The sequence below is a fragment of the Pagrus major genome, chromosome 23 (assembly GCF_040436345.1).
Source record: "Pagrus major chromosome 23, Pma_NU_1.0".
Taxonomy (NCBI): Eukaryota; Metazoa; Chordata; class Actinopteri; order Spariformes; family Sparidae; genus Pagrus; species Pagrus major.
In genome coordinates this window covers 27404793-27418028 of record NC_133237.1, presented here as the reverse complement: position 1 = coordinate 27418028, position 13236 = coordinate 27404793, and the positions used below count along the sequence as shown (strand labels likewise).

The 13236-nt window shown below is 44.6% G+C and overlaps 1 protein-coding gene across 2 annotated transcripts in view; it reads right to left on the bottom strand.

Moving 5' to 3' along the window:
• Positions 1-335: 335 nt before the first annotated feature.
• taok2a (TAO kinase 2a) overlaps positions 336-13236 on the bottom strand; it is a 26940-nt gene continuing 14039 nt past the window's right edge. The window contains exons 10-20 of one of the 2 annotated variants that reach the window (XM_073494377.1): positions 12736-12817; positions 12481-12651; positions 11382-11591; positions 10980-11108; positions 10079-10315; positions 9865-9993; positions 9408-9611; positions 8262-8501; positions 7944-8165; positions 6908-7090; positions 336-6373 (exon numbers count right to left, since the gene is read on the bottom strand). In XM_073494377.1, the coding sequence (XP_073350478.1) occupies positions 5474-6373; positions 6908-7090; positions 7944-8165; positions 8262-8501; positions 9408-9611; positions 9865-9993; positions 10079-10315; positions 10980-11108; positions 11382-11591; positions 12481-12651; positions 12736-12817 (2707 nt within the window). In that variant the 3' untranslated portion in view covers positions 336-5473. The remainder of the gene's footprint in view (positions 6374-6907; positions 7091-7943; positions 8166-8261; positions 8502-9407; positions 9612-9864; positions 9994-10078; positions 10316-10979; positions 11109-11381; positions 11592-12480; positions 12652-12735; positions 12818-13236) is intronic. The other variant, XM_073494378.1, reaches the window with a different exon arrangement.

Below are 13236 nucleotides of genomic sequence, written 5' to 3'. Positions count from 1 at the left end.
TAAAAAAAAAAACTCCATTTAAACTTTGCAGAATCAGCTGTTGGCACTTCCTGTTTGCAGTGAACCTGTGGACGTACAGACAACTGTCACTGGATTACTGTGATACTGAGAAAACTTAAAAACATGATGTTTCTAAGGCAGGTTCTGCACATGTAAGGAGCGTCTTTGTTGAGCATTTCTAAATGGACTTATGGAGTCATGTTGTCGTCCAGAAATGTTTTGTTGACTACAAAACTTCCATCAGCATGGGGGCGAACTGTTCCTTTAATTACAGTACTTGAGTAAATATACTTAGTTACTCTCCACCATCAGACCCAATAAAAACAAACCACGCGTCTCTTTTTGTTCTTTTATTTCTCCAAAAGTATTTTGTTACGTTTCTGTACAACTCGTCTCTCGGCTCCTCCGAACATTTTGCATTGAACCTGAACATTTAAAACTCGTGTTAATCCAACATCCATCCTGCTCGCCACACAAACATCCTCATCATCCTCATCCTCACAGCTCTCAGTTTCTGAACCTGCCGGCCACACACAGCAGGACCGTCGGGTGTTTGAGTCTTTCAGAGGGAGGGAAGCTGTTAAAACTGCACCAGGAAACAAAATGGACCCACATGAAGAAAACAAGGAACACTAACAGAACGGCATTCTGGGAAATTTGCTTGTTTGCCCTCAAGTCTGGAGAAACATTTTACAAACAAAATTTCAAAAAATACAGTTTTACTGTGAATTTTATCACATTTAATGGCTGTAACTAAGATTTTTGTATTTTTGTTTTGAAAATGACCGATTCATCGATTACATCAGCTCATTTTTCATCAATTTGCAGATTATTTTTTAGATTAATCGACTGATTACTCTGAAGTGTGTCAGAAATTAAGGATTTGCTCATCACAAGTCGGATCACGTCTTATATTTTCTATAGATAAAAAACATCAATTTCTCACGTTAGAAGCTGGAACTAAAATTATTTTTGTTTTTTTCCATTTGAGTAATTCATTTACAGTGGTTCATCATTCATCCCAATCCAGTTGTCATCAAATGTCTTTTCTGTCCCAAAAAATTTAAAATAATCTTTTTTCTGTGAAATAATATCAAAACCAGCAAGTTTTTACAAGTTAGTGATCAAATCAGCTTTAAATGAACCGTCTGTTAATTAATTATGGCAGAAATTTGCTCCTCACATTCAAACGATGTCTGAAAATATAAAAATATCATCAAACAGAAAAACAGCAAATTGTCACATTTCAGCAGCTGTAATCTGATGAACTCCGTTTCTGTCCATCGTCGACTGTTTCGGCTCTAAACTGAATATTTGTGTTAAAATGTTTGTCGGATTAAGAGAATTACAAAAAGGCTTTTTTTTCTTACTTTCGGGACATTTTATCAGCTCATGAAGAATCATTAAAATAAGCTGCAGATGAATCAGTAATTAAACTAAACTCCAGAGACGACAGCAAACGTGAAAATCTCCCAAAACGTTCCTGTTTGAAAACACAGAAATCCTGATGTCAGTGAACTAATCGCAGTACGATCATGTCTATCTGCTGCTGGGACCTGAAACATGTGAACATGTGAACACATGAACTTGTGATCACGTGAACACGTGATGTTGGTGACTCCAACATTAATCAGGATGGATCCACGTCTGCTCGTCTCTCTGTGGAGACTGGATCTTCGTCAGTGCAGCTTTAATTGGCAGAATTAACACAGGAATGGTTCAAAACTGAAGCTCCTTACAAAAAGATGCATTTAAAAAAAAAAAGAAAAAACAAAGTTGGCAAAATGAAATCTCACGGTTTGAACATCTTCTTGAGTTTTTTTTTTTTTTTTTTTGAGGATGGGGAAAAGTTCGTCCACCAGCAGGTTCCCACCAAACATCCATCCACAGATCAACAGCGAGCGTCTTTAGTGTCTGAGATTAAAGTCCAGCATGTCCTGTAACGACGAGTCAGCGGAGGGAAATCAAACTAAACACAGCTCCCGCTCTGATGTTTCTCACTGGAGGAGCTCGTCTGCGTCCCTCCGGCTCTCATTCAGCATCTCGGCAACATTTGCACAAAATAAAAATACGGGAAAGAAACTAAAGATCTTTGTTAACCCACCAAACATTCTTTTACTATCAGTGCAAATGAGGTAGACATGACGGACAGCATCAGATCACACGGACGTCGGCCTCCTGCAGCGGCGACGTCACGAGGGTCACGTGACAGGAAGTCAGAGCGATCAGCTGATTGGTTTGATCGCCTGCTGCAGGAAGCCTCCCGAGGATTTTTCTACCCATTCGGACTGTGCAAAATAAAATGATGAGGCGTTAAATCGAAGAGTCGAGTTCACAAAGTGTTCAGCGTCAAACAAACAACGTCAGGACGAAGAGCCGTGTGAATAAACTGAGTTCAAATTCATTAAAAACTGAAACTAATTATTAAAACTCACCATTTTATTGTATTTTGACTCAAGGGCCAAAAATGTAGTTCAACATTGGCCCTAATCATCTTCTGTACGTCTGAACCAATAAAACTATTTCTTTCTTTATTTTTTACAAAAATGAGTCAATTATTTCACCATTTATTGGATCATTTAAATATCAGAGCTGCAACAAGTAGTCGATTAAAGGATTTCAGATCGAGAAGAAAATTAAACAGCAACTTTTTTGAAAATCGATTTATGATGTCAGTATTTTTTTCAAAGACAAAAATCAGTTTCAGCTTCTTAAATGTGACGATCTGCTGCCTGTCTGTCGTTTTTAACTGTTTGGACAAAAAATGTTTAAAAAGGAGAATCTGAAATAAACATTTCTTAAATTAAAACGACTGTTTGAACAAAAGAAAATTCAGTATTTTCTAAGTTAATCGCGACATATATTTCATATCTAACAACGTTTTCACACGACTCTTCATTCCTCTTTGATTATCTGACGTTGTCCACTCTGAGCCTCCGTATTTCACAGGTTACAGTGTGTTTTGGGGGGACGTCCTTTTTTGCGCAGCGACCGAAGAGTTTCGAAACATAAAACCAAAAAAAGTTTTTTTTTAAAAAAACAACATGGCACCAAAACGTAGTGAAAGAATCTGGAAACATCGCTCCGCTCGACCGTGGACGCTCCACGCTTTAATACTGGCTCAAAAATAAAAAATTAAAAAGTGGATCGCAGCCCCGCCCAGAACTGGAGACTCCTTCCCTGAGACCTCGACAGGAATGCTGGGAAAGGTAGTCCTTTTTGTCCTCCTTAAAAAAACACTAATATTTTTGTCTTTTTATAGCTCTATCACAGTAACATTGCGCTTATTCACCCACCTAGTGGTCAAAAATTGGCAATTACATATTAAAAAGTAGCATACAACATAAATATTACAGCTGCAGTAGAGGTAATAATAATGATAGCATCTATTTGTCTGAATCTAGTACAAATCGGTTTGAAGTCACGTGACAAAATAATCATTATTATTACTCTAACACAGTCTCAAAGTTAGTGCTTTTATGTACACTGGTAAGTACAATGCAAGTCAAAAGTGTTGGACAGTGAACAATCTTCAGTATACCTGCCACATTTACAGGTATCTTACATTTATATGCATTTATATAAATAGGTAGTGTGCATGTTGATCCATACAAATGCCGTCTGTACACAAAGTCCATGCACTGAAATGTTCTAGTCTGTAATGTAACATGTACATCGTATCTACAGATGCAGACCAGACTGTGGGGGAGGGGTGGGGGGTGGGGGGGCAGGTGGAGGCGAGCTGCGCGCACACACACACACACACACACACACACACACACACACACACTCTCTCTGGCAGCATCCTGTTAAAGGAGCACGTCGACAGTTTGAGACGTTTTTTCCTCGTCTGTTTTAAGTCGAGTCAGATTCGGAGTTCAGAACAGAAACTGGAAGACGAGAAAATATAATAAAACAATCTGTGTTTATGGATATTGGCCTCTTTCTGCTCCCCAACATCGTCATCAGCCGCTAAAATTCAGACCCAGTGGCTGTATTTCAGGGAACATCTATATCTCGCTCCACATGTTTGTATTTAGTGAGTCTGATCTTCAGCATATTTAAAACAACCTGTGAACGTGCAGGTTAACAACGTGAAAAAGACTTAAAAGGATTTTAACTGGATGTTATTTAACACCCATAATCATATAATTCTATTAGGCGACTTTCTGTCGTCAGTCTACTGAAGACTTTCTACTAAAAGGCATCAAAAAATAATCAGAATAAAAAGGTCGTGAATCACCGTTCAGTAATGATGTAAATGAATGAGCAGCACTGTTTTTATGTGACGTATTAAACTTGTTGAGACGAGTCACAAAACAGACACCTCGGTCTTGTTTTTCATCCTTTAACAGACGATGTGGAAACGTCGATATCACAAAATTAATTTCCTCTCACTGTGGCCTGTGTTTATTTCTCATCATGGAGCTGAAACATCTCATTCTTACGGAAGACACATTTATTTGAAAGTCAGAACTCAAAAACATTTTTTACGGCGGCTCTAATCGTCTTCTGTACTTTCTTTCTTCCGGCTTGTAAATGTGAGATAAATGAACTGGATCGTCTTCTGTTCTGAACACCAGATCAATCCGATGATTCGTCTCGTCTTCTGACTCGAGCTGAGACGGCAAAACGATCTCAAAATGTTGGACTGCCCCTTTAAGAAGATTTAAAGGGCAGTGGTCGAGTCGTCTTGAGATGGCAGTGTTTGTTCAGTTGTCATATGCAGAATCTTATCACTACAAATAAAATAAATGTGTCGTCAAGAAATCCCCCCCGCCGCCCGCCGAACGTATGAAACACTGACAGATCCAAAAAAAACAAACAAAAAAAAAACTGGGTTTACAATTTACTGTTATTTACATAGTTACAGTGGTTTTTAAAGCACCGCTAGCCAAGTGGAAGCTCCACAACTGTCGCTCAACTCGACACAAACTGAAAATCTAAACCCGCTCGTTCGGCTCGACTTTAAACCTGAATCTCAAACTGGTCCAACAGGCGACTCAATACTGTGCAACGGATCAGCGTGTCGCAAAATCAACAAATGGACTCGAGTGTGTTTTTTGTTTAATCGGATCTTAAACGGTTCGACTTGTTCATTTTGCGACACACGGCTCATTTTCACGCGTGGACGTGTCGTGACGTTTGTTTTCGTTTCGTCACCGTTTCTGTGCAACTCTGTAATGTGTGGAAGAGCTCGACAGTGACGCTAATACTCGTTCAGAACAGTGACTGTAAAAGGCTTTTCCTCTCTTTCTTCAGGAAAGGAGATCCTAAAATTGACACTTTTTAAACTGGGGTTTGGTTTGTTTGACTTTAGCTCTATGAAGCCTTTTAAAACATGCTAAAACAGAACTCTCTCTCTAACGGGCCTGGTTCTACTTCTGTTCTCGATATCTGAAACACGTCGTAGCCCTGTTTGTTTGTTTGTTTGTTTGTTTACAGAAGCAGAGGGTCATGGAGGAGGAGCCTCTCAGGAGTAGGACAGGTGAGAGCCGTTGGAGATGTGGGAGGTGACCGATGTGCTCCGGCTCAGCCCTCCGTCGCTCCCCCCGCCGCCCGGCCCCCCGGACGCCGTCCTCCTCAGCGGCTGGGGGCTGTTCCTGAGGGCCATCAGAGTGGGGCCCCTGACGCTCAGGCCCCCGCCTCCGTAGCCTCCCTGCGACGATGAAGAGGAAGAGGCGGAGGAGGGAGGGGAGGAGGAGGAGAGGGAGATGGGGGGAGGAGGTGGCGGTGGAGGCAGGAGAGCCAGGGACTGGGAGGAGGCGTGGGTGGAGAGGTGGTGGTGATGGTGGTGGTGGTGGTGGCCCTGGGAGTGATGGGGGTAGTGGACCCCACCTCCCACCCACTCCCGGGCACGCTCACGCTCCCTGATGTCGCGCTCGTCGCGGTACAGCTGCGGCGTGCTCTGGTGGTGTTGGTAGTGCTGCGGGAGGTAGTGCTGCTGGTGATGGTGGGAGGAGGAGGAGGAGGAGGAGGAGGAGGAGTGAACCCTGCCGCTCTTGTGCAGCTCGCTGTCCCTGCCGAGGCCGTGGGAGGCGGAGGTGATGGACTCGGCGCGGCTGAAGCCTCCTCCGCCGTGGTTCTGACTGCGCCAGGACGGAGTCGCCACCGAGTTCTGGACGCTGTGGCTCCAGTGGCTGCCCGAGCGCGGGACTGGCCGCGACGGCCAGCCGCTGGAGCCCGAGGACGGGCTGGGGGTCGGGTAGCCCTGGTTGAAGGCCTCGGCCGGGATGCCGGTCAGCGCCATGTTGCTGAAGCCGAGACGCATGCTCTCCGAGTCGAAGGCCTCGATCTCGTGAGCCTGACGCTCGAGGAGAGTCCGGATCCGCTCCGAACGTTCGTTCTGCAGGGAGAGCATCTCCTCCTCGATCTGCAACAGACAGACGGAGAGTCAGCGCTCGATTCAACACCACAACAAAACGTTTCCTCTACAGCTGCAAACATCTGTCGTCAACTGATGCTTTCTGTTCATGATCAATGATCTGTTGATTGATTCTCTGGTTCAGAGTCTCAGATTTGGATCTGAGGTGTTTCTTTGTCATACGAGAGTTAACTGAAGATCTTTGGGGTTCATTTTACTGCTGGTGGGATAAATCAAACTATTTTAAAGACATCCGCCCGGGCAATCAGAAGCTATGAGCAGATTTCACTGTTTATATAAATAATGAAATCATCTATGTTAGCTCACAACAATCCACCAGAAGAAGCCTGCGAAATGGGGACTGGACTGGACGATGAAAATAATGACAAGTTGCAGCCGCAGTTTTGTTCTGATTCAATTAAAATGTGCTTTAGTTGAATCTACTTGACCCAGAAGAAGCATACTCCACTTTTTCCTGAGACATCTGAGACAGGAGGCGACAATAAAGAGCTCATAGGTCGTGTTAAAGGCGAGTGTTCGTACCCTCTGCTCCAGCAGCGCCCGGCGGATGGACACCCTCTGCTCCAGGTCCTTCACCTCTCGCTCGTGCTGGGTGTCGGTGTGGATCTTGATCTTGCTCTGGTAGGCGTTCAGCAGCTCCAGCTCCTGCTGCAGCTGCATCCTCAGCACCTGGTACTCGGCCTCCTGGGTCTCATCGAGCCGCAGCTGTGGGGACAAACGGGGACGAGCGTCAGCAGCTGACAGCAGGAAACACTGTCAGAGATTCATTTAAAGATGTGATGTGAGGCGACGTTTTGATTTTTAATGGAAGTTTCTTTTTTCTTCTCTCCTTCAAGACAGAACAGGAACATTTTAAGAGTTTCACTGAGGAACTCTGTCATCACCAACTTATCTGACTGTCTTATGTTTGATTTTAAATCCTGTTACTTCACTCTGTCCTTAAATAAAATAAATGAAACACAACACTAAAACTATGTCGGCTTCAAGGAACAGTTCATCCACAAATTCATCTTCAAGCTTTATTCATGTTCTTATTCTTAATCACTAGTTTTATTCTAGAAGTCGACATTTTCTACTGATTGTTCAGCTGCAGATGTTTGTTTATCGAGGCGGTTCTTCTTCCTGTGAGTTTTGTGGTTTTTATGTCCGGTCTCTTTATGATGCACTGATCAGGAGTTCAGCTCATTTGGTTGTGTTCTTTACAATGACAATAAAGGCTTTCTTTATTCTGTCTGACCGTCTGTCGAAACGTAAAAGATATTCAGATTACAATCAAATTAGAGTATCTATTCTTGTTTCTACATTTCTGTTTTGCTGGGAGAAATAAACTGGAACTAAAGTTCGTATTTATCGTCTGTAGAAACCTTCTGTGGGTCTGACTGCTGGTCATTCATTTATGTTTCCTACACAGATTAAAAGTTCGTCCTTTTGCCTTTATTCTCTGACTGGCGGATGCATCTTCATCGTGATAATTGTGCTGATGGTGTAGCTGATGATGGTGCAGGTGTTGCAGGTGTGTTGAGGTGCAGGTGTTGCAGGTGCGCGGAGGTTTCCTTGCCTTACTCACAGCCTGTGTGGACAGCATGTCGTTGATGGAGTGGTCGTACTGCTCGGCCAGGATGGCCAGCTTACGTGTTTGTTCCTCTTTGAGGCGTTTGAGGACGGCCTTGTGGTCGGATTTGGGAGTGCTCTCCAGCAGGTGGTTCCTCAGGGCCTTGTACTGGCGGGTCTGGATCTTACAGGTCTCCTGGAACTGACGCTTGATCTGCAGCTCTTTGGACTGAAAACAGGTTTTAACAGAGTTTAATATTTTGTGTTCGATTGAATCTTTTCCAGGACGTTTTGTTGTTTTCAGGATCTGTGAGACGTTCGTTACCTTGAGGCTCTTGGGCTGCTGCCGGACCTCAATGGTGTGTTTCTGTCGCAGTTCCTGCTCTCGGCGCTTGTTGTACTCCATCTGATTGGTCAGTTCTGTCTGATGCTGCGTTCGGATCAGCTCGGCTCGAGTTCTCTGCACCGAGCTCAGCTGCCTGAACTCGAGCTCCTGGGTGGACTCGTGGTGCCGCAGCAGCATGGCACACTCCAGATCCTTCTGGGTCTGCTTCTTGTTCAGGTCCTGGAGGAAAGACGAGACTGAGGTCAGAGGGAACCAGGAGGGAGAGGAAGAAAATACAGACCGCTGCACAGTGATGGGTTTAACCTTCTCTAACAAATGAGATTATTTCTGACTGATATCAGTGAATTAAACTGCAGGCCTGAACTTATGGTCCATTAAACAAATACATTTTGTTTAATGGACCATAAGTTCAGGCCTGTATTGTGTCATAATCAAATATGTTTTGTTATTTCATTGGAGCTGCAATGATTAGTCGAAAAGAAAGAAAATTCTGATCATCAATTAATCGTTTCAGTCATTATTTAAACAAAAGTGTCCGACAGTCGCTGCTCCAGCTTCTTTAATGTGAGGATTTTGCTGACAGTAAATGAAGAGTCTTTGGGTTTTGCACTGCTGGTTGAAGACGTCACTTTGAGCTCTGGAAGATTGTGACAAGCGATTTTCCTCGCCTCATGTCTCCTTTAACTCGGCCAAAAAGCTGCACTTGAGCACAAAGACGACAGTAGAAGAAGCTTGTATGTTCTTTGCGTCCAGAGAGAAAAATTGTACCGACGTACAAACTGTTGTTATGATTAAGCAACATTTTGACTGCACCGATCTACTGACCTGAACAGCCAATCAGAGAGATTTCTTTCACCGAGCCGCCGTCAATTCTACCTGCTGAATCAGCCAAAAAGCCTTCGACAAGGGCTGTCGTGTGTTAATGGTGCGAGACAGACCACTCAACCTACAGCCACTGACAATCACTGACTGCTCCGACAACAGTCGACCATCAGCCTGGTGTGCAGAGGCCTGAAGGCCAATGGGATCACTGGAAGGCACTATGACTCTCGCTCACATCACTGTCTATGTCCAACAACCATATGTCTAGGTGGGATTTAAACTGTGTACATGAGGCTGCTGTACCTCTCTGAGCAGGTCCTGCTCCAGGTTGTGTCGAGCCAGCAGCATCTTCCTCTTGTACTGACGACACTGCAGCTCGTAGTACTGCCGCTGCCTCCGCAGCAGACTGGCCTCCTCCTCCGCCTGCATCTGCTGCAGACACTCCTTCTGACGGATCAACCACTCCTGCTTCTCCCGCTTCGGAGTCGACTGGTTCTCGTTCAGCTCCTGAAGAACAAAACGGAAAAAAGAGTGGATCCTGTCAGACCTGCTGTGAACAACTGCTGACAGAGAGAGATGTTCAAAAGAGGTAAACATCAGGGTGTCACGGTTCTGAAAACTGAGATGAAACCGTGGACATTTGAACAATGAAGGGGAACGAGGAGCCACAAACATCCAGTGGACGCCTAACATGAGCCCTGCTCGTGCTCTGGTTTGGCGATATCCTCAGTTATCTGGTGTCTGATGTGTTGGCTGTTACCTCCTTCAGCTGGTCTTTGCGCTGGCGGTACTGGCGTTTCTGTGAGTCCAGTAAACCGGTGAGTTCTTTCTTCTGCTGGCCCAGTATGTGCTGCTGGAACTTCTTCTCTTCTGTCAGAGCCGCTTTCGTCTGCAGGACGACACAAACCACATTAATACTGATCCAGCACAGATTCCTGTTACTGATGAACCAGACGAGCAGCAGACTGTTTCACCTCTTTCTCCAGGATGGCCTGGTGCTTCTTCACCAGTTTGTCAGCCTCAGTGGAGAAACTGTTCCTCTGGTTCTCCAGCTCTTTGTCCAACTTCAGCTGGTGCTCGTCCATCTCCGCCTTCAGCTTGTTCTCCAGCCCCATCAGCTGCTTCTGGTGCTGCCGCCTCATTCGTTTGTACCCAGACATCTGCTCCCGCAGCGCCGAGCCCTGCTCGTGTTCCTGGATCTGACGGGTCACCTGGAGAACGGGGTAACAAACAGATCAACACTGATGTCTGAATGAGGGAGATGATTACAGACGACCAGCAGGGGGCTCTGAAAGATGACATGTAAACTGTGGTGTGATCGATCAGTCATCAGCTGAACTGTTTTATTTTAAGAGCGTCATGTCGCCCAAATCACTACTAATGCACACAATGAGACTGAGATAAAACATAATCAAATAAAATCAGACGCTGACTTCCAGGACGTTTCTTCATGGAACTGAGTTGCATTTGTGGAGCTCAAGAATGTAAAAATAAAAACCTCGTCAGCAGCATCAGCCCACAGAAAAGATGTCTCAGTTTTTCATGATGAACATCAAATCCAGCAATCAGTAGTTTTGTGGAACATAAAGTTTTCTTACACAAAGTTAATTACATCCATAAAGGAGCTTTTCTTTGCTGCTCCAGGCTTTAGACCTTAAAGGTCACAGCTGTGTGCTTCATAACTGGATTAGCAGCAAGAATAACATTAATAAAATACAAGAATAAAGTCTATTCAGTATTATATACTTCGAAATCACAGATTATGAGAATCTTGATTGACAAACTAATAATCTGTTAAATAAAAAGACTGAAAGTCAAATGTTTGGATTCTTTCTGAGCCGACAGAACCGAAGGAGTCCTGAAGAGTGAACTTACCAGTGAGGCGGTTCGGATGGTGGCGAAGTGGTCACGGTTACGATAGTAAGCTCGACGGCGTCCAGCTGACGGAGCCTGTGGTTGGTCCATCTCTGGCTGGTAAGGGTCATCATAGATGTTATCCTGACCCTGAGGAGGACGAGGAGGAGGACGAGGAGGACGAGGAGGACAAGGAGATACTTTTATATCCCAAACAAAACTACAAATGTATCATCAACCGTATTTTTCCTGAAACTGGACGGTGCAACTTTAGTTTGGTTTCAGAACTACATCCTCAAATCTGCAAACTATACGTTCGCTGGTATCACAAGACAAACATCTGTAAATATCGGGGATCATGAAGCAGGAGAACCGGAGCTGAACTTTCTGAGACTCTCGGTCCCGGCCGGTGGATGTGTTTACCGTGGGTCGGTGGATGATGGAGCTGTTGGAGGTGACGGTGTGCTCGCCCTCCTGCATCATGGCCATCTCACTGCTGCTGTCGTCGGAGGCGTCGGCCAGACTGTTGACGGAGCTGCTCTGTGAACTGGCTGAGATGGACATACTGGGAACAGACTGGGAGCTCTCCATGCTGTTGACGGTGCCGGTCCGCAGCAGGTACTGCTCCACCTCCTGACACAAACACAAAGATCCAATAAAGATGGTATTTCTGGGACACACCTTCAAGTGCACGACAGACTGAAACAGGCTTCTTACTGTGCAACAACACGTTTCTAAAGCAGTCACACAAAAAGAGAAGAATTAGCAGGAACAAACGTGCAGCAGATATAGAATAAAATGGAGACGCTGCATTTTAACATTTTTGTTCCTTTTGCTCTCGAGTATTATTTCACTACAAATAAACGTGTGTAATGTGCAAAACAACAGTCAAAGAGACTTTCTGCAGTGTGTTCTGCTATTTTTAGCATTTTCAGTCATGCAACTATTCAGACATAATCTTTCTGTCATTATTCTCTCTTCCTGCACTTCCTCAGTCTCCTCACCTCTCTGTGCCTTCATTTAACGATCCTACTTCCTTTCTTTGTCCTCTTTCCTCCTCGTTCTCTACACATTTTCCTTCCTTCCTTCCTCCTCCTCCTCGCTTTCCCTCCACAATCATTCACTCCCCTTCCTCCCTTCATCCAATTCCCCAGGACTCAAGACTAAAAGCATCCTGTCATCACGAGAACATTAGAAAATGTGCTTGGGACAAAACCCAGGACATCTCCCAGAGGAAAGGGTTTCTGTATGGATGGAGTATTTATAACGATCACTGAATCGAACGTTGACTACAAAGGAGCGTATCTTTACATATTGTTGGTATAGTAACCATCACTAGCAGGCTACTCAGCATGACGACCACGAAAAATATGACCTGTTGAAGTCTGAAAGGATGCTGAAAACTCACTATCGATGGAGGATGCATCCTATTTTTCCTGGTAACACTACATGGTGAAATAATTCAGTCTGGATCTGTGACTGTCTGCTCACACACAACCTTCATCGCCCCCTCCTTCCTCACCTCCTCATCCTCCCCTCCTTCAGACACAGGGCCGTTCTGTTGGGTCTCCTGGAAGAGGATCTTCTTCATCTTGCGGTACTGCAGGTTGTCCAGCTCCCGGACTGCATCCTTGGTTCGTGCGATCAGGTCCATGATGACCGTCAGCGGACGCTCGCGGCACAAAAAGCAATGCTGCAGGACGGAGAGGACAGGTGAGCTCGTCGACAATGCAGAGGAGATTCGTGTGTGTGTGTGTGTGTGTGTGTGAGGTCTCACATTGAGCAGCACGTCCGAGGTAGGCCGGTCCTGGGGAATCTTCTGTAGGCAAGAGTCAACGAAGTTGCGGAAGGAATCAGACCTGCAGAGAAACATGAGATTATATTTTTAAGAGATCTGCTGAAGCAAAGAGGATCGTCTACGTCCTCTGAAGACACAAACTTCTACTTAGTTCTTAAAAGTCCTTTATCCCGAGATTAAGAATTTATATTAACATTATTAAGATATCCGTCACATCTTAAACATCTCACCACATTTCATAGACTGTCATAATTTATTCATGTTGTCTCTGCTCTCAGCCTCGAGAAGATTTTTGTTTTAAAGAAAAGATTTTCTGACAGCTCTCGTGCAGCTTTTTAGGGGACAATTCAAACACTCAAGTAACGTAAACCAAAAAATCCCAGACACTCAAAGGTTTTATCATTACATGTAAGTTGTTATAAATATTTAATTCTTGCTTATTTCCAGAGGAAGGGATCGACAGAGGGAACACGCCACGAG